Raw genomic sequence first — 22,330 nt, forward strand, 5'->3', positions numbered from 1 at the left:
GGTCTATTGTTCTTATTGTTTTGGACTTTTTTCCATCCATTGTGTTGATCTAATGTTGGATTAGTAGGAGCTTTATCAATTATTATTCAGGATATTCAAGCCTATTTGATAAAAACAGAAAGAATTTTGGGAGATCATGATTACTTTAAAACTTTGGATAGGGACCCTACAGACCATTTTCTAACAACATACCAAACTCTCATAGATAAGGGTTCCAATTTAGGAATTCTTAACAAAAATGAAAGGGACTTTCTTAGGACATCAAATCCCAGTGTTGCACATTATTATCACTTACCAAAACTGCATAAAAATAAACAAACCCTCTGGGTCATCCCATCATTGCGGGAATTGGAAATCTCACATACAACTTGTCCAATTACATAGACCTATTCCTAAAAAATGTGTGACCACATTACCATCATATATACAAGACAGTACACATTTTTTGCAACAGATAGAGAACATCAAAAATTTAGATAACAAATTATTGTGGATCACATGTGACGTCAGCTCTTTGTATTCGAACATTGCGCATGAGTTGGGTCTCCTAGCTGTTTCACATTTTTTAAGACAAGATACATATATGCCAGATTTACTAAGATCTTTCATTCTTGAAAGTTTTGAATACATTTTGACTCATAATTATTTTGTTTTTCAAGACAAATTTTATTTACAGATTAAAGGTACGGCCATGGGGACCAGGTTCGCCCCCAGTTTTGCAAATCTTTTCATGGTTCTTTTTTAGGAGAAATACATCTACAACAGCCAACTGAGGGCGAGCCTGGTCTACTGTGGCCGGTACATTGATGATTTTCATATGGGATGGAGACATATCAATCGCAAACTCTTTAATTTCTCACATTTATAATAACAATTTAGGTATTTCATTTATTGCAAATATACAAGCAACTTCTATTGAATTTCTTGATATCGTTTTAAGTTGGGATCCTTCCAATAATATTGAATCAAAGACACAATTCAAAGAAGTTGATAGCAACAGTTACCTTAAATATTCTAGTAACCATCACAAGGGATGGATTAGGAATATCCCTTTTAGCCAATTTAGACGAATAACAAAAAATTGCACTAATATAGACACCTTTATAGAACAAAGCAAGATTCTGTATGAAAGATTCATAGACAAGGGCTATTCTACACATCTATTAGATCAAGCTCTAGAAAAAGAATGACAAGAATTTAGATAGATCATCTCTTTTCATGAAAGAAAATAAGACAGATAACCATGGAACCCAAAAAAGATTCAATGTTCATTACACAATATAACAGCAACCATCAAAAAATTAAAGACACACTCAACAAGCATTGGCACATCATAGAGAGAGATCCCATTTTAAAGTACATTGTGAGTGACAAATCGAGGATAGTATACAGAAGAGCCTCCACCCTTAGAAACAAATTGCCCCCCAGTAAGAAGGTCAAACATGTCAACTTCCAAACAAGAAATACAAATCAAACAAAAAGTGGGATTTTTGGCCTAAAATGAGTTTATACGTGTGGAAAGAAGGGATGCAACTCCTGTAAATTTACATGTGCTAAGAAAAAATAATTTACATCCACGGTAACTGGGGAGAATTTCTCTATCCCTTGATTTTATAACTATAACTCCAATTTTGTAGTTTATCTAATAGAATGTTTATGTGGCCTACAATATGTAGGCCGCACCTCTAGAAAGATATGCACTCGATGGGGCGAACATTTCCGTAACTGTAAAAATTGCCAAATTGGCAAGGTAAAACACAGTATTCCTAACCATTGTTTGATGGTTCATTCAAGTAACGTACAATTTTATAAATTTTTACCCATTGATTACATCCCCAAATCCAATGATTACAATAAACCAATCAGACTGAGACAACGAGAGACCTTTTGGATTTTAAAATTTAAAACACTGTAACCATTAGGACTCACATTAATGTGGCTGCATTCAATTAAACAACTTTTAGACAAAAGTTATTTCACGTTTTTAATTTTTAAACTTTTGCACCATCATTTTTATTTTATCTTTTTTTTTATTTAATTCTTTTATTCCTTTTCTTACACAAACATTAAAACCTTTTACACTTACACATATTATACATCATCCTCACACAGTGTGCATTAAGTACAATCTACACTATTAACCACACTATTCCCAAGTATTACTATTAGAAACCTATTCATATGAAACTTCTCCTCTTAAAACTCACTCACACACTATTAGACAGAAAAATATTTCATTAAATATGCGCTTATTTTAACACCACATATCAGTTGTATGATGCCTTAACTCTGAATAGAAATTAATTATAAAAAAATGTCATTAAATTTATATACTTTACATTTTTTATGTTTTTTGCCCCCCCCTCCATCCTTTTTTCCATCCTTTGTTCTGTGATCACATATTTTACATAAAAAAAATTTTTTATTTTTAAACTTTTGCACCATCATTTTTATTTCATCTTTTATTTTATTTCATTTTTTATTTATTTTCTTACACAACCATTAAAACCTTTTACACTTTCACATATTATCCATCATTCACATTCTCACACAGTGTACATTAAGTACAATCTACACTATTAACCACACTATTCCCAAGTATTTTTTATTAGAAACATCAATTCACACCTATTCATATGACACTTCTCCTCTTAAAACTCACTCACACACCATTAGACAGAAATATTGCTTTAAATATGGGCTTATTTTAACACCGCATATCAGGTGTAAATTGTCTAAACTCTGAATAGTAATTAATTATAAAAAAAATCATTAAATTTATATACTTTACATTTTTTATGTTTTTTGCCCCCCCCCTCCCTCCTTTTTTCCATCCTTTGTTCTGTGATCACATATTATACACACAAACCCATTTTTTTACCTTTTAGGCCAGTTTACACAGATAGTTACATAAAAAATCCTTTCGATTTTATCATTCTACAACACTTCATTTATTGTTTCTTTATATATTATTTATTCTAAAGAATACGTCACACCGCATTTTAAATATCAGCACACATACAAGTCACGGCAGATCTTGTTATACATGTAAACCAAATTTTTTATAAAATGTTGGAAATTCTATTTTGAATTTCGTATGCATACCTGAAGTTTTAATTTATAGTACTTTTTAATTTTCAGTACACAAACTTATATGTAGACATATTTATAGCAGTAAGCATTTACAGATCACTCTCTTTGGATTGTTTTCTTTTGCAATTGTTATGGCCATATAGAAAATTGATCGATCGATCAAAAAAAAAAAAAAGTGTTATTATCATTTTATACTGTATAATTGTAAATTTCTTCTGTTAAGTGTGATCAGTCCACGGGTCATCATTACTTCTGGGATATTACTCCTCCCCAACAGGAAGTGCAAGAGGATTCACCCAGCAGAGCTGCATATAGCTCCTCCCCTCTACGTCACTCCCAGTCATTCTCTTGCACCCAACGACTAGATAGGATGTGTGAGAGGACTATGGTGATTATACTTAGTTTTATATCTTCAATCAAAAGTTTGTTATTTTAAAATAGCACCGGAGTGTGTTATTACCTCTCTGGCAGAGTTTGAAGAAGAATCTACCAGAGTTTTGCTATGATTTTAGCCGGAGTAGTTAAGATCATATTGCTGTTCTCGGCCATCTGAGGAGTGAGGTAAACTTCAGATCAGGGGACAGCGGGCAGATGAATCTGCATAGAGGTATGTAGCAGTTTTTATTTTCTGACAATGGAATTGATGAGAAAATCCTGCCATACCGATATAATGTCATGTATGTATACTTTACACTTCAGTATTCTGGGGAATGGTACTTCACTAGAATTACACTGTAAGAAATACATAAAGCTGTTTAATAACTAGAGATTATGTTTAACGTTTTTGCTGGAATGTAAAATCGTTTTCATTTGCTGAGGTACTGTGTGAATAAATGTTTGGGCACTATTTTTCCACTTGGCAGTTGCTTAATCTGTTTTTCTGACAGTTTCTGTTCTCCCTCACTGCTGTGTGTGAGGGGGAGGGGCCGTTTTTTGGCGCTTTTTCTATGCATCAAATATTTCAGTCAGCAACTCATTGTATTCCCTGCATGATCCGGTTCATCTCTACAGAGCTCAGGGGTCTTCAAAACTTATTTTGAGGGAGGTAATTTCTCTCAGCAGAGCTGTGAGAATTATAGTTTGACTGAGATAAAAAACGTTTATTCTGTAATTTGTTTCCTGCTTTCAGAATTTGTTATCTTTGCTAATGGGATTAAACCTTTGCTAAAGTTGTGTTGTTTACAAGGATTGAGGCTATAACTGTTTCAATTTATTAATTTTCAACTGTCATAGATCTTCTGTGCTTCTTAAAGGCACAGTACATTTTAATATTATTCTAATTGAATTGTATTTCCAAGTTGCAAGTTTATTTGCTAGTGTGTTAAACATGTCTGATTCAGAGGATGATACCTGTGTCATTTGTTGCAATGCCAAAGTGGAGCCCAATAGAAATTTATGTACTAACTGTATTGATGCTACTTTAAATAAAAGTCAATCTGTACAAATTGAACAAATTTCACCAAACAACGAGGGGAGAGTTATGCCGACTAACTCGCCTCACGTGTCAGTACCTACATCTCCCGCTCAGAGGGAGGTGCGTGATATTGTAGCGCCGAGTACATCTGGGCGGCCATTACAAATCACATTACAGGATATGGCTACTGTTATGACTGAGGTTTTGGCTAAATTACCAGAACTAAGAGGTAAGCGTGATCACTCTGGGGTGAGAACAGAGTGCGCTGATAATATTAGGGCCATGTCAGACACTGCGTCACAGGTGGCAGAACATGAGGACGGAGAACTTCATTCTGTGGGTGACGGTTCTGATCCAAACAGACTGGATTCAGATATTTCAAATTTTAAATTTAAACTGGAAAACCTCCGTGTATTACTAGGGGAGGTGTTAGCGGCTCTGAATGATTGTAACACAGTTGCAATACCAGAGAAAATGTGTAGGTTGGATAAATATTTTGCGGTACCGACGAGTACTGAGGTTTTTCCTATACCTAAGAGACTTACTGAAATTGTTACTAAGGAGTGGGATAGACCCGGTGTGCCGTTCTCACCCCCTCCGATATTTAGAAAAATGTTTCCAATAGACGCAACCACAAGGGACTTATGGCAAACGGTCCCTAAGGTGGAGGGAGCAGTTTCTACCTTAGCTAAGCGTACCACTATCCCGGTGGAGGATAGCTGTGCTTTTTCAGATCCAATGGATAAAAAGTTAGAGGGTTACCTTAAGAAAATGTTTGTTCAACAAGGTTTTATATTGCAACCCCTTGCATGCATTGCGCCGATCACGGCTGCAGCGGCATTCTGGATTGAGTCTCTGGAAGAGAACATTGGTTCAGCTACTCTGGACGACATTACGGACAGGCTTAGAGTCCTTAAACTAGCTAATTCATTCATTTCGGAGGCCGTAGTACATCTTACTAAACTTACGGCGAAGAATTCAGGATTCGCCATTCAGGCACGCAGGGCGCTGTGGCTAAAATCCTGATCAGCTGATGTTACTTCTAAGTCTAAATTGCTTAATATACCTTTCAAAGGGCAGACCTTATTCGGGCCCGGGTTGAAAGAGATTATCGCTGACATTACAGGAGGTAAAGGCCATGCCCTGCCTCAGGACAAAGCCAAAGCCAAGACTAGACAGTCTAATTTTCGTTCCTTTCGTAATTTCAAAGCAGGAGCAGCATCAACTTCCTCTGCACCAAAACAGGAAGGAGCTGTTGCTCGCTACAGACAAGGCTGGAAACCTAACCAGTCCTGGAACAAGGGCAAGCAGACTAGGAAACCTGCTGCTGCCCCTAAAACAGCATGAATTGAGGGCCCCCGATCCGGGATCGGATCTAGTGGGGGGCAGACTTTCTCTCTTCGCCCAGGCTTGGGCAAGAGATGTTCAGGATCCCTGGGCGCTAGAGATAATATCTCAGGGATACCTTCTGGACTTCAAATACTCTCCTCCAAGAGAGAGATTTCATCTGTCAAGATTGTCAACAATCCAGACAAAGAAAGAGGCGTTTCTACGCTGCGTACAAGAGCTCTTGTTAATGGGAGTAATCCATCCAGTTCCACGATCGGAACAGGGACAGGGGTTTTACTCAAATCTGTTTGTGGTTCCCAAAAAAGAGGGAACTTTCAGACCAATCCTGGACTTAAAGATCCTAAACAAATTCCTAAGAGTTCCATCGTTCAAGATGTAGACTATTCGGACAATTTTACCTATGATCCAAGAGGGTCAATACATGACCACTGTAGATTTAAAAGATGCTTACCTTCACATACCGATTCACAAAGATCATTATCGGTACCTAAGGTTTGCCTTCCTAGACAGGCATTACCAGTTTGTGGCTCTTCCATTCGGATTGGCTACAGCTCCAAGAATCTTCACAAAGGTTCTGGGTGCTCTTCTGGCGGTACTAAGACCGCGGGGAATCTCGGTAGCTCCATACCTAGACGACATTCTGATACAAGCTTCAAGCTTTCAAACTGCCAAGTCTCATACAGAGTTAGTGCTGGCATTTCTAAGGTCACATGGATGGAAGGTGAACGAAAAGAAAAGTTCACTCGTTCCACTTCCTGGGGACTCTTATAGATTCTGTAGAAATGAAGATTTACCTGACAGAGGACAGGCTAACAAGACTTCAAAGTGCTTGCCACACCCTTCATTCCATTCAACACCCGTCAGTGGCTCAATGCATGGAGGTAATCGGCTTAATGGTAGCGGCAATGGACATAGTACCCTTTGCACGCTTACACCTCAGACCACTGCAACTGTGCATGCTAAGTCAGTGGAATGGGGATTACTCAGACTTATCCCCTTCTCTGAATCTGGATCAAGAGACCAGAAATTCTCTTCTATGGTGGCTTTCTCGGCCACATCTGTCCAGGGGGATGCCATTCAGCAGACCAGACTGGACAATTGTAACAACAGACGCCAGCCTTCTAGGTTGGGGTGCCGTCTGGAATTCTCTGAAGGCTCAGGGACAATGGAGTCAGGAGGAGAGTCTCCTGCCAATAAACATTCTGGAATTGAGAGCAGTTCTCAATGCCCTCCTGGCTTGGCCCCAGTTGACAACTCGGGGGTTCATCAGGTTTCAGTCGGACAACATCACGACTGTAGCTTACATCAACCATCAGGGAGGGACAAGAAGCTCCCTAGCTATGATGGAAGTATCAAAGATAATTTGCTGGGCAGAGTCTCACTCTTGCCACCTGTCAGCAATCCACATCCCGGGAGTGGAGAACTGGGAGGCGGATTTCTTAAGTCGTCAGACTTTTCATCCGGGGGAGTGGGAACTTCATCCGGAGATCTTTGCCCAAATACTTCGACGTTGGGGCAAACCAGAGATAGATCTCATGGCGACTCGACAGAACGCCAAGCTTCCTCGTTACGGGTCCAGATCCAGGGATCCAGGAGCAGTCCTGATAGATGCTCTGACAGCACCTTGGGACTTCAGGATGGCTTACGTGTTTCCACCCTTCCCTTTGCTTCCTCGATTGATTGCCAGAATCAAACAAGAGAGAGCATCAGTGATTCTAATAGCACCTGCGTGGCCACGCAGGACTTGGTATGCAGACCTGGTGGACATGTCATCCTGTCCACCTTGGTCTCTACCTCTGAAACAGGACCTTCTGATACAGGGTCCCTTCAAACATCAAAATCTAACTTCTCTGAAGCTGACTGCTTGGAAATTGAACGCTTGATTTTATCAAGACGTGGATTTTCTGAGTCAGTTATTGATACCTTAATACAGGCTAGGAAACCTGTTACCAGAAAGATTTACCATAAGATATGGCGTAAATACCTATATTGGTGTGAATCCAAAGGTTACTCTTGGAGTAAGGTTAGGATTCCTAGGATATTGTCTTTTCTACAAGAAGGTTTAGAAAAGGGTTTATCTGCTAGTTCATTAAAGGGACAGATCTCAGCTCTGTCCATTCTGTTACACAAACGTCTGTCAGAAGTTCCTGACGTCCAGGCTTTTTGTCAGGCTTTGGCCAGAATTAAGCCTGTGTTTAAAACTGTTGCTCCACCATGGAGTTTAAACCTTGTTCTTAATGTTTTACAGGGCGTTCCGTTTGAACCCCTTCATTCCATTGATATAAAGTTGTTATCTTGGAAAGTTCTATTTTTAATGGCTATTTCCTCGGCTCGAAGAGTCTCTGAATTATCAGCCTTACATTGTGATTCTCCTTATTTGATTTTTCATTCGGATAAGGTAGTCCTGCGTACTAAACCTGGGTTCTTACCTAAGGTAGTTACTAACAGGAATATCAATCAAGAGATTGTTGTTCCTTCTTTATGCCCAAATCCTTCTTCAAAGAAGGAACGTCTACTGCACAACCTGGATGTAGTCCGTGCTCTAAAATTTTACTTACAGGCAACTAAGGAATTTCGACAAACGTCTTCTCTGTTTGTCATTTACTCTGGGCAGAGGAGAGGTCAAAAAGCTTCCGCTACCTCTCTTTCTTTTTGGCTTCGTAGCATAATTCGTTTAGCTTATGAGACTGCTGGACAGCAGCCTCCTGAAAGAATTACAGCTCATTCTACTAGAGCTGTGGCTTCCACTTGGGCCTTCAAGAATGAGGCCTCTGTTGAACAGATTTGCAAGGCTGCAACTTGGTCTTCGCTTCATACTTTTTCCAAATTTTACAAATTTGACACTTTTGCTTCATCGGAGGCTATTTTTGGGAGAAAGGTTCTTCAGGCAGTGGTTCCTTCTGTATAAAGAGCCTGCCTATCCCTCCCGTCATCCGTGTACTTTTGCTTTGGTATTGGTATCCCAGAAGTAATGATGACCCGTGGACTGATCACACTTAACAGAAGAAAACATAATTTATGCTTACCTGATAAATTCCTTTCTTCTGTAGTGTGATCAGTCCACGGCCCGCCCTGTTTTTAAGGCAGGTAAATATTTTTTAATTTATACTCCAGTCACCACTTCACCCTTGGCTTTTCCTTTCTCGTTGGTCCTTGGTCGAATGACTGGGAGTGACGTAGAGGGGAGGAGCTATATGCAGCTCTGCTGGGTGAATCCTCTTGCACTTCCTGTTGGGGAGGAGTAATATCCCAGAAGTAATGATGACCCGTGGACTGATCACACTACAGAAGAAAGGAATTTATCAGGTAAGCATAAATTATGTTTTTCTACATTGTGTTTTTATTTGTATATGTAACAGCCTAGTGGATACTTTGTTCAGTTTTAGTTTCAAGTTATATTGAGACAAAATTTGTTATATTTTCGCTGTAGTTCTCCTGATTACCATCTGGTCAAAATGCTTATGATTGGACATTTCGAAATAGAACTATTTCCTGCAAACAATCAACTACAACAGGGGAGGGGGCGCCCTATAGCAAAATGTTCACTAGATCTGATAGTTAAAACTGTACAGTCTTAGGTAGACATGATGGAAATATATCAACCTCAATAGAGAAAGGAGTAAAAATACTAGATAGTAAATAAGTAACTATACTTCAGTTTGCAATACCTCAGAATAGATTGTAGATAGATGTGAATATATTATACTACAGGTTAGTGGTGTCAGAATATAAAAAAGCAGTATAATAATACAATAATATATGATAGAATGTATACGATGATATATCAAGCAATCTAAATCATAAACATATGTTAATAATAATAACCAAATTATTATTATTTAAGAGTCTCAAAAATGAGTAAAAAGTCTCTGATGGGAAGATCAAGGCAGCTATCTGTTCAGCCTTGAAACAATCAACTAGGTGTATTTAAGGATTGTCAATCTGTTGTTTTATATTTGTTTTTTATCTACCTGTCTGAATAAATGACCTTAGAACGGTTGGGAAATGCGTTGCAGCTTTTTTTAACTCAGCACCTTTTAAATAAAAGTGTTTTCTTTTTACAGAAGTTGTCCATTATCTCCCTTTTTACCCACACTTTGGGAATTGAACAGTCCTTGCCTAGCCTATACCAGTTCTCCACAGAGCGGTTCTGGATACGCCTAACCACAGCGGCTGATGCAGTGAGCTGTAGGAACACAATCCACAGATCTGCAGACGGAGTGACCGCCACCAGTGAGCTAACCACTGCAAAGTGATAGCCTGCCTGTTTGCACCTTTTCCAGGACGGGTGCCAACTATCTTGTGAGTACATTATCTCTTTTTCCACAGTATATGACATACGAAATACACTATGAGGCGCCCGTTTTCTCTCTTCTCCTTAATTGTAGTAGTCTATATTAGCTCTGTGTTTGTAACATGAGATTGCTTGTGTATTAATTCCTCTTGCTCTGGCAATTAATATTTGGACATACTAGTTTGACTTTGGCTTCCCTTGACTACATTTCTGTTAAACTCTTTGTTTGGATTGACTTGGTTTATGTTTGTTGATTCTGCATTTGTTTAATGATTTGTGCTGCTTTTATCTATAAAGGCCTTGACCTGGACTGTCTTACTTAGATTTCCTTTACCTTGGATTCTTCTGCTTACAGAAGATCTGTATTTAAGTATCTTTTGAAGGCTTATGTTAGTCTGGATAGCAAGATTAATTTTTGCAAATGTATGTCTTTCTTTGATATTTGAATTGATATTTGAATTCATAAGCTTACAGTTACTTTTTAGTACTTAATTATTGTTTGTTTTGTAGGAGCTGATTAAAGTACTAGAGAGAGTTCAGCTACTAAGTTTAGTCTCATTGGTCTCTTACCCCTGGCCCTTGATTCGATATTGTTACCACATTGATCCCATCTTGTTTCATTTTAAAACAACAGCACTCCACCTGACACAAAGGAAGACCGGTGCTCAGACAGGAAAGTGGTTTACTGTTTGTTATGCCCCTACATCCTCCAGTCATAGTAGAATAAAGGAATGTAACCTTACCCAGAAAAAGCAGAAATAAAGTCTACCATAAAGACCATGGGGTAGATTTATTAATAGTCAAGTGAACATGATTCGCTGTAGTGAATCATGGCCGCCCGAACTTGCTAAATGCAGAAAGCATTTTGCAATGCGCCCCTGCTCACTGGCAGCCAATCGTCGGCTAGCAGTGGCTGTCAATCATCCTGATAGGGATGTTTTCAATCTGCCACCTAAAAGGTGTCTGACAAGTTAAGGAGCAGCGGTCTTACGGCCGCTGCTTCTTAACTTCTGTTTCAGGTGAGCCTGAAACGATTGGGCTCCGAAGGGGCATCCTCTGCTTAATAAATGGAGCCCCATGTCTGCAGAGCATGAATTGAGCCACAGAGCTCTTCTGTATGGACTGTAATGGACATATCTTGGCATTAATATGAATGACTAAAATCACTGCCAATAAAGGAATTTGCTGATTTTAGAAGATTCAGAGTATCTTGAAAATCTTCATCAGCAAAATCTTCATCAACTGGAACAGACTAATTTTCACATCAAAGTGAAGATACTGCAATTGCCCCAGCAATGTATAAGCTGTTGTAAAAGAAAGAGTCCAATTGTATTATCCATAGGGCCCCTAAAAAAAAAAGAACTATCCACAAAGGTAATAGTAAATCAAAAGGCTAAAGTGGTAACTGTTACTTTGGAGAAGGTTCCCAAGCACTACAGTAGAAAACTGAGTAAATTAAGGTCTGGCATGGCCTATTACTTGTAAATAAATTCCGAAATATCATCAGGAATAGGAAAAACATCAAAAGTTTTAGCAGAAGTCTAAAACATAAATCAAACTGTATGATGTATTTTTCTAAAAATGGATTAGGGTCTTGGATACCTAAAATACTAAAAATGTCTCTTAGCAAAAAGCCAACAGGTAGATAAAAACAATCTCTCCTAAAAGTAGCTATTCTAGGGCTGTTCTTAAAGGCATCAGCTGTCACATGTCTGAGCTGAGATGGGTATTGAACCTGCATCTGCAGAATTGTAGAGCCTAAGCTACAGGTAGGCTTCTTGCATATCTTGAGCAGGATCCTAATCCTCATTATAAGAGAAATCAAAGTGATCCTTACATAAAAAAAACAATAAATAAAAAAGAGCACCTTACTTCTTCACCTTCCTCCTGAAAGGCAAAGATGTGAGAGGGATTCAAAGTTTGTGAAGTGTTGGGTATCTTTTTCTCCTCCTAGTGGCCAGGAGTTGAATTCTCAGGAGTAAATGACTTGTGGACTCTCACCACCTTATGAAAGAAATAGTAATTTTTATTATTTTATTTATTTTTTAATTATTATTGAATAATTCTGGATTTTGGAGTTCGTGATTTGGGGATTTGTACCTGTATTATCATTCTATACATACAATCCCGGATGTGGGTCCTTCCTGCAATATTTTTTTATCCGATTTAAATACTGTATTTTATAATGTTATTTACTATTTTTCAAGGGATGGGTTTTAGATCTAATTTCAAGGGACTAACAATTTTATTTTCATAGATAAATGAGAAAAGGTTTAAAGGAACATTGAACCCAAAACTTTCTAATTTACTCCTATTATCAATTTTTCTTCGTTCTCTTGCTATCTTTATTTGAAAAAGAAGGCATCTAAGCTTTTTTCTTGGTTTAGGACTCTGGACAGCACTTTTTATTGGTGGATGAATTTATCCACCAATCAGCAAGGACAACCCAGGTTGTTCACCAAAATGGGCCGGCATCTAAACTTACATTCTTGCATTTCAAATAAAGATACCAAGAGAATAAAGAAAATTTGATAATAGGAGTAAATAAGAAAGTTGCTTAAAATTTCATGCTCTATCTAAATCACAAAATAAAATTTTTGGGTTCAGTGTCCCTTTAAGTAATTTAGTACATAGGCATAAAATGATGTCTACACATCCTTGTTTAGAGGCACATTAACAAAGGCCCTCAAACCATTCAGTAAGGTAGAGACAATTTTATATTTTACCTTCCAATCAATTAAGGCAACACTAACACTTTGCTGAAATGCTTTAATGAGAACAAAGCCACTGAGAAACTAGTGGTTCCATTGATTATTTACAATCAAAGCATATTCTGCAAGTAAATAACGCTTCCTTGACATTATCGAACTCCTATAAAGCATTTATCCTGCTAAATAAAATACTATTATACTATATACTAGTATATTCTTACCTTGCACCTTATCTTTACAGAGTAATTCTTTATATGTATAATATTCTTTGTTGTACAAGATGCAACTGTTACAACATGGCAAGCAGGCTTTCAAAGCATATCCGTGCTCTTCCTCTGTTGGCTGTCATGATGGTTTATTTTTTTATTTGTGTTTTTTTTGTTCATACATCATACCTATATTCATACTAAGTATATTATTTAACTCTAGAATGAATTTCAGCACCTGACACCTCTAGATATAAAAGTGACCAGTCATCCCAAAATAAATTAGGTTCTCTTTAAGAATGTCAAAATATCTGTTTCAGGTATACTTCCTTTTCCCTTGGTAACACAATATGTTATTAAAGGGCACAGAATAATGCAGAGGTGGTGAGCTAACTGCATGAGAAAATCACCAAAAAATATTTATATTAGAAAAATAAATAGTAGAATTTATAGTGAGTTGGTCAAAATAATTAAAAACAACCGAAATTGTTTTGTGATGGCAGGAATCTTAAAAAGACATGGAAATTGTGTATTCACATTAATTTCTGCAATTCTCCTACAAAGACACAGAAAGTGTATTTATTTCCTATAACTATTATGCCTGTGAACAACTACATCACGTTCCCAGCATCCTTGGAAACAATGCTTCTGCAAAGGTGTGCACATTTGTGTGAGTACATAGATATTTATCCCAGCATTCACAAGAAGAAATAGATTGCACACTATTAAAAAAAAACAACAGAATTTATGCTTACCTGATAAATTACTTTCTCTTGCGGTGTATCCAGTCCACGGATTCATCCTTACTTGTGGGATATTCTCATTCCCTACAGGAAGTGGCAAAGAGAGCACACAGCAGAGCTGTCCATATAGCTCCCCCTCTAGCTCCACCCCCCAGTCATTCGACCAAAGGTTAGGAGAAAAGGAGAAACAATAGGGTGCAGTGGTGACTGTAGTTTAAACAAAAAATTTTTTAACCTGACTTAATTGCCAGGGCGGGCCGTGGACTGGATACACCACAAGAGAAAGTAATTTATCAGGTAAGCATAAATTCTGTTTTCTCTTGCAAGGTGTATCCAGTCCACGGATTCATCCTTACTTGTGGGATACCAATACCAAAGCTTTAGGACACAGATGAAGGGAGGGAACAAGACAGGTAACCTAAACGGAAGGCACCACTGCTTGCAAAACCTTTCTCCCAAAAATAGCCTCCGAAGAAGCAAACGTATCGAATCTGTAAAATTTGGCAAAAGTATGCAGTGACGACCAAGTCGCTGCCTTACAAATCTGTTCAACAGAAGCCTCATTTTTGAAAGCCCATGTGGAAGCCACAGCTCTTGTAGAATGAGCGGTAATTCGTTCAGGAGGCTGCTGGCCAGCAGTCTCATAAGCCAATCGGATGATGCTTTTCAGCCAGAAAGAAAGAGAGGTAGCAGTCGCTTTCTGACCTCTCCTCTTACCAGAATAGACAACAAACAAGGATGATGTTTGTCTGAAATCTTTAGTTGCTTGTAAATAGAATTTTAAAGCACGAACCACATCAAGATTGTGTAATAGCCGTTCCTTCTTTGAAGATGGATTAAGACACAGAGAAGGAACAATGATTTCATGGTTAATATTCTTATTAGACACAACTTTAGGAAGAAAACCAGGTTTGGTACGCAAAACTACCTTATCTGCATGGAACACCAGATAGGGTGAATCACACTGTAAAGCAGACAATTCTGAAACTCTTCGAGCAGAAGATATAGCTACCAAAAACAAAACTTTCCAAGATAATAACTTAATATCTATGGAATGTAAAGGTTCAAACGGAACCCCTTGAAGAACTGAAAGAACTAAATTTAGACTCCATGGCGGAGCCACAGGTTTATAGACAGGCTTGATTCTGACTAAAGCCTGAGCAAACTCTTGAACATCTGGTACCTCTGCCAGACGCTTGTGTAAAAGGATAGACAGAGCAGATATCTGTCCCTTTAAGGAACTAGCCGATAAACCTTTCTCCAATCCTTCTTGGAGAAAAGACAATATCCTGGGAATCCTAATCTTACTCCACGACTAACCCTTAGATTCACACCAACAAAGATATTTCCGCCATATCTTATGGTAAATTTTCCTGGTGACAGGCTTTCTAGCCTGGATCAGAGTATCTATAACTGATTCAGAGAAACCACGCTTTGATAGAATTAAGCGTTCAATCTCCAAGCAGTCAGCCGCAGAGAAACTAGATTTGGATGCTTGAATGGATCCTGTATTAGAAGATCCTGCCTCATTGGCAGTGTCCATGGTGGGACAGATGACATGTCCACTAGGTCTGCATACCAAGTCCTGCGTGGCCACGCAGGCGCTATCAGAATTACTGAAGCCTTCTCCTGCTTGATTCTGGCGACCAGACGAGGGAGAAGAGGAAACGGTGGAAAGACATAAGCCAGATTGAAGGACCAAGGCGCTGCTAGAGCATCTATCAATGCCGCCTTGGGGTCCCTGGACCTGGATCCGTAGAGAGGAAGTTTGGTGTTCTGACGGGACGCCATCAGATCCAATTCTGGAATGCCCCATAGCTGGGTCAGCTGAGCAAAAACCTCCGGGTGGATTTCCCACTCCCCCGGGTGAAAAGTCTGACGACTTAGAAAATCCGCCTCCCAGTTGTCTATCCCTGGGATGTGAATCGCTGATAGATGGCAGGAGTGATCCTCCGCCCACCTGATTATTTTGGTTACTTCCTTCATCGCTAGGGAACTCTTTGTTCCCCCCTGATGATTGATGTACGCTACAGTCGTGATGTTGTCCGACTGAAATCTGATGAATTTGGCCGCAGCTAGTTGAGGCCATGCCTGAAGCGCGTTGAATATCTATCTCAGTTCCAAAATGTTTATCGGGAGAAGAGACTCTTCCTGAGACCATAAGCCCTGAGCTTTCAGGGAGTCCCAGACCGCACCCCAGCCTAACAGACTGGCGTCGGTCGTTACAATGATCCACTCTGGTCTGCGGAAGCATATTCCCTGAGACAGGTGATCCTGAGACAACCACCAGAGAAGAGAATCTCTGGTTCCCTGGTCCAGCTGTATTTGAGGAGACAAATCTGCATAATCCCCATTCCACTGCTTGAGCATGCACAGTTACAGTGGTCTGAGATGTATTTGAGCAAAAGGGACTACGTCCATTGCCGCTACCATTAATCCGATTACCTCCATGCACTGAGCTACAGATGGCCGAGGAATGGAATGAAGAACTCGGCAAGTAGTTAAAAGCTTTAACTTTCTGACCTCCGTCAGAAATATCTTCATTTCTACCGAGTCTATTAGTGTTCCCAGGAAGGGAACCCTTGTGAGCGGGGACAGAGAACTCTTTTCGATGTTCACCTTCCACCCGTGAGACCTTAAAAAGGCCAGTACAATCTCCGTGTGAGCCTTGGCTCTGGGAAAAGACGACGCCTGTATTAAGATGTCGTCCAGATAAGGTGCTACTGCAATGCCCCGCGGTCTTAGTACCGCCAGAAGGGACCCTAGCACCTTTGTGAAAATTCTGGGAGCAGTGGCCAAACCGAAGGGCCATGAACTGGTAATGCTTGTTCAGAAAAGCGAACCTTAGGAACTGGTGATGATCTTTGTGGATAGGAATATGTAGGTACGCATCCTTTAGATCCACGGTAGTCATATATTGACCTTCCTGGATCATAGGTAAGATTGTTCGAATGGTCTCCATCTTGAATGATGGAACTCTGAGGAATTTGTTTAGAATTTTTAGATCCAGGATTGGTCTGAAAGTTCCTTCCTTTTTGGGAACCACAAACAGATTTGAGTAAAAGCCCAGTCCTTGTTCTGCAATTGGAACTGGATATATCACTCCCATCGTGAGTAGATCTTCTACACAGCGTGAGAACGCCTCTTTCTTTGTCTGGTCTGCAGACAGACGAGAAATGTGGAACCTTCCTCTTGGAGGGGAGTCCTTGAATTCTAGAAGATATCCCTGAGTAAAAATCTCTAATGCCCAGGGATCTTGAAAATCTCTTGCCCAAGCCTGAGCGAAGAGAGAGAGTCTGCCCCCTACCAGATCCGGGCCCGGATCGGGGGCTACCCCTTCATGCTGTCTTAGTAGCAGCTGCAGGCTTCTTGGCCTGTTTACCCTTGTTCCATCCCTGCAAGGGCTTCCAGGTTGCCTTGGGCTGTGAAGCGTTACCCTCTTGCTTTGCAGCTGTAGAGGTTGAAGCAGGACCGCTCCTGAAGTTGCGAAAGGAACGAAAATTAGCTTTGTTTTTAGCCTTAAAAGACCTATCCTGCGGGAGAGCATGGCCCTTTCCCCTGGTGATATCTGAAATAATCTGTTTCAACTCAGGCCTGAAAAGGGTCTTTCCCTTGAAAGGGATATTTAGTAATTTTGATTTAGACGACACATCAGCCGACCATGACTTGAGCCAAAACGCTCTGCGCGCCATAATGGCGAAACCTGAATTTTTTGCCGCTAACTTAGCGATTTGCAAAGCGGCATCTGTGATAAAAGAATTAGCCAGTTTTAGAGCATTAATTCTATCCATGACTTCGCCACATTCACTTTACACTCCCGTGGAGAGGCCCTACTGCTAGAGCCGGCAAAGATAATGACTGGGGGGGTGGAGCTAGAGGGGGAGCTATATGGACAGCTCTGCTGTGTGCTCTCTTTGCCACTTCCTGTAGGGAATGAGAATATCCCACAAGTAAGGATGAATCCGTGGACTGGATACACCTTGCAAGAGAAATGTTATTAGGTTACTTTTGTAATCATTTACAAAATAAAATTCCAGTCACTGTATGGAACTAATATTTCATGTTGATATTGGCGACTTCTCTTAAGTGTGCGCAAATGTTAACCCCCTTTTTGTATTATAAAACATTTTGTGCACATATAGCTTGGAAACCTGCATCTCAATGAGCTTAAAGGGACAGTAAACACCTTGAGATTATTATCTAAAATGTTTAGTTATGTGAATTGAAACTGCTTTGCAATATACTTTCATGATTTATTTTGCCCCATTTTCATGTAATTAAGCTATGAACATTAAGGAATTTTCAATTCTTAAAATGCACCCTGCTGACTTATCAAGGCTAACTCTGATACATATCTATCCATAATTGGATTTTGTTGATAACAGCTACAAAACGATGTACTTTATATTAACATTATGACAATGCCTAGCCTTGTTGTCGGCAAACTAAAGCCCAGCTTGGCTCCTCCAAATAAGGAAAATGGTGGGTGGAGTTTTGCAATTAATAAGTTAATTTGTTTTAAAAAAACGTTTAGAGTTTTCTGATATCTTATTCTATAGCACTGGTTTTCAAACCTGTCCTCAGGCCTCCCCAACAGGCCTAGTAATTACAAGGTGTTTACTGTCCCTTTAACCGTTTCGCTACTAAGCCTTTTTACACCCCAGTGCTGAGCCAATTTGAGCTTTTTTGCTACCTAGATTTAAACCCTATTGTAAGTCAAATTTCAGTGAGTGACCCACACAAATTACATTTTTTTCAGCAGGTCCAGCAGATTCACAATATACCATTATTACATTTATAATTCATGGCATGAGATAGCTGTGTGAAAAAAACTGTAATTTTTTTTTTTTATAAAGTATAATTATTTCTTAGGTTTAAGTAAATAATACTGAAAATGGCCAAGTGACCACTGCTGTTACTGTGATCACCTTTCTAAATTGTCATCATGTGAAATAGGGGCCCATACGGGCTTTTGGGGGTTATAATATATTAGAAAGACCCCATTGTTCAGAACAGAAATAAAAGCACTTTTTTCTTGCAAGGTGTTCAATGTGACCACAGTGACCACCAACCTATACAGAGAAAATTCATATCTTTTTTTGAGAGAGGGACTTGTCTACTAGAACATAAACTTTATTACGGATATCTACACATACCAGATTTTTATGGCACATATGAGCCGATCCCAAGCAAATCCCCATGTGTTTTTTTCTACTTTATTTTTAAAGGATAGTTTGTGTGATACTGCTCCAAGACCACTATCATTTAAAAGAGCAGGGAATTCTCTTTCAAATTACTTCTTGAAGATTTGTAGCTCCTATGGGAGTTGAGATTGAGGGGTTTGAAGAACCTCCACCTATCCAGCTCCCTTGCAGCTACAGTGAGTTTTCCAGTTCTGCCCCCTTTCTTGTGACATTATCACGTGCATACATGGTGACATTAGTGGCACTCCCATGAAGCCAGAGAGCGCCACCCACTAGGCCACCAACTATCCCTGGCTTGTAGTAAGGGGGATTGCCGAAAACAGCGTTTGATCGGCGATCCCCCTGCATGAAGAGAAGGGCTCATCATGCGCCTACAGGTAGCAATATGCATGACGAGAACGCCTTGTCATGAGAATCAAAGGGCTTAATGTTTTTGAAAAAACAAATGGTTCAACCACTCCAAGCTTTAATTGCAGAAAGGAAAGTGATGTAGTGATGTGGTAACATAAGCACATCAATTCCATGTCCCTTTAAGTAAGTCTTATAAACATAGTTGGTTCAGTATTCAACTACGGAGAAAAAAAAAAAGCTTCTAAAATATCTACAAAACAAACATTTCTAAAAGGATTAGTTCTTGCATATCCAGTCTTAAGGGGTATGAGTGACATGTTTCTGTTTAAACGATTCAAAGAAAGCCAACACTCCTCTTCTTTTGGTTGTTCCTGCGCCTTTCTGTAGAGTGTGTCCTGAGGAGGAGAAGGGAGAGATTGGAGAGTCCACAGATGCTGTCCTCTTCATTTTCAGGAGAGATTTGCAATGCGCTCCTGCCTTTGATTTTACACGGGTAGATGAGGTCACCAGACATTTCTGGTACTGGACCTATAGAAGGAAGCACATATATTTTTTCCTATGAATTACATTTCTCTGGTCTAATATGGTGCAAGTGATTGGCAATGTAAGATAGTGTATTTATTAAAACCCCATTTTCATTAACACATTATAAATAATATTCCCAAAACACAAACTTTGCATTAACATCCATTTAAAGCAGACTGCCCAAACTATGACCCGCAGGCCACATTCAAGTGTTTTTGTCCTCAGCCTCAGACATCAATAATTTGTTATTGAAAAAGTAGTTCCACGCTTCGTATGACTATTAACCCTTTAACTGCCACAGACCCCATGCAAAAAGCCTCTATTGCCTCCCTAACCTCACCTCCAGACCCCCTAAGCTAAAGTCTCCCTTACTATTAACCTTGAAACCACCAGAATCCATTGCAAAATAAAATGCTAACCCCCTGATTAGCAGTTAGGGGATTAATGGGAGAGATTGTTTTGTGATAAGGGTCTGGGGGCTTATAATTTAATAGCTGGGGTATTTTTAGCAAAGGGAATCTGACATCACAGAGGTTAATAACAGTGGTTTTTTTTTTCTTTTGGGTTAAAGGTTGTGGTGGTTTTGGGGTTAATATCAGACAAGGTATTTGCATTGGGGGTTCAGGGGGTTTATAGCAGATGGGGTTTATTGCATGATTAAGGGCTGTTGCCTGAAATGTTGCCATGTATGTCTTGAGCTACAATAAAGTCTACAGATTGATTTTGGAGTGTTGCTGCCTTGTGTGCTTTACATCGATGATTGGTCTGAAGGGGCACAGCCTACAGCACTGCTTGCACTGCCTAAAGCACTGCTGCACCCAGTGTGATATTTATCTACAGGTGCTGGATATATTGTGGTTTATTGCAATATGGCTGTTGTCATAGGAAAATAATGCATTTTTATTTTTGGCTTAATTGTTTGTTTCTATATATTGATTGTGCTAGAACAAACTACTTTCTTTAAGATACAGCAATGTATACTTCTATGTATACTTTTCACAAAATTGTTCTAAGGTACATAAAAAAATAATCAACTTCTTTATGCTTTGTTTGGATTTTGTGTGAGCAGTTTAACGCATAGACTTTATAATTACATATAACGTGGGCCGTAGGCTTTAGTGAAAAAATGTTTGCAGAAAATATGATCCTGCCATATTTAATAATTATGCTTACAGCAATACAAGTTTGCTTTTTTACAATTGCCCCTTCTACTGGAATCTATTTTAATCCATATGAAGAGCCAGACGGGATGTTGCCAGGCTTTTTGCAGGGTTTTCAAAATCACCAATTCATTAAAAAAAAATAAAAACAATAGCAAATGAAGTTATTGTGTGGCCTCGCACTACATTCAATAACATGCAAGTTATTTCCACCGCTCACCTTTAATAGCGCTGCTATTACAGGTTTGCAAAAACCCGGCGTTATCGGGCAATATGGCAGCGTTGAGCTCCATACCGTACACAAATACCAGCCCTGCTTTGAGCTGGTTTTACGTGCTCGTACACAATTTCCCCTTAGACATCAATGGGGAGACCTGGCTAAAAAAAAGCCTAACACCTGCAATAACGGAGCGTAAAGCTCCGTAACGCAGCCCCATTGGGTTTAGAAAATGTATGTTTAAACCTAACACCCTAACATAAACCCCGAGTCTAACACCCCTAATCCAATCAGCCAATAGGATTGAGCTAGCATTCTATTGGCTGATTGGAACAGCCAATAGAATGCAAGCTCAATCCTATTGACTGATTGGATCAGCCAATAGGATTAAAGCTCAATCCTATTGGCTGATTGCATCAGCCAATAGGATTTTTACCCTTTAATTCCGAAAATTGGAATTCAAGGGACGCCATCTTGGATGACGTCATTTAAAGGAACTTTCATTGTTCAAGAACCATCGAAAGAAGCGGATGCTCCGCGCCAGATGTCTTGAAGATGGAGCCGCTCCGCATCGGAAGGATAAAGATAGAAGATGCCGTCTGGATGAAGACTTCTGCCTGCCTGGAGGACGACTTCTTGCCGCTTGGATGAAGACTTAAACTGTAAGTGGATCTTCGGGGGTTAGTGTTAGGTTTTTTTCAGGGTTTATTTGGTGGGTTTTATTTTTAGATTAGGGACTTTGGGCAATGGAAAAGAGCTAAATGCCCTTTTAAGGGCAATGCCCATCCAAATAAGGGCAATGGGGAGCTTTTTTTAGGTAGTTTTTTTTGGGGGGTTGGTTGTGTGGGTGGTGGGTTTTACTGTTGGGGGTTGTTTGTATTTTTTATTACATATAAAAGTGCTGATTTATTTGGGGCAATGCCCTGCAAAAGGCCCTTTTAAGGGCCATTGGCAGTTTATTATAGGCTAGGTTTTCTTTTATTTTGGGAGGGCTTTTTTATTTTGATAGGGCTTTTAGATTAGGTGTAATTAGTTTAAATATTTGATCATTTCTTTTTTATT

General features: G+C 39.4%; 1 protein-coding gene across 1 annotated transcript in view; it reads right to left on the bottom strand.

Annotated features, from left to right (window-relative positions):
• Window positions 1-19,464: 19,464 nt before the first annotated feature.
• The window catches only part of APBB3 (amyloid beta precursor protein binding family B member 3), a 139,954-nt gene continuing 137,088 nt past the window's right edge, over window positions 19,465-22,330 (bottom strand). Inside the window, exon 13 of the mRNA XM_053719590.1 lies at window positions 19,465-19,894. Coding sequence (XP_053575565.1) covers window positions 19,664-19,894 — 231 coding nt within the window. The 3' untranslated portion in view covers window positions 19,465-19,663. The remainder of the gene's footprint in view (window positions 19,895-22,330) is intronic.

This window comes from Bombina bombina, chromosome 6 (assembly GCF_027579735.1).
Source record: "Bombina bombina isolate aBomBom1 chromosome 6, aBomBom1.pri, whole genome shotgun sequence".
NCBI classification, from domain to species: domain Eukaryota; kingdom Metazoa; phylum Chordata; class Amphibia; order Anura; family Bombinatoridae; genus Bombina; species Bombina bombina.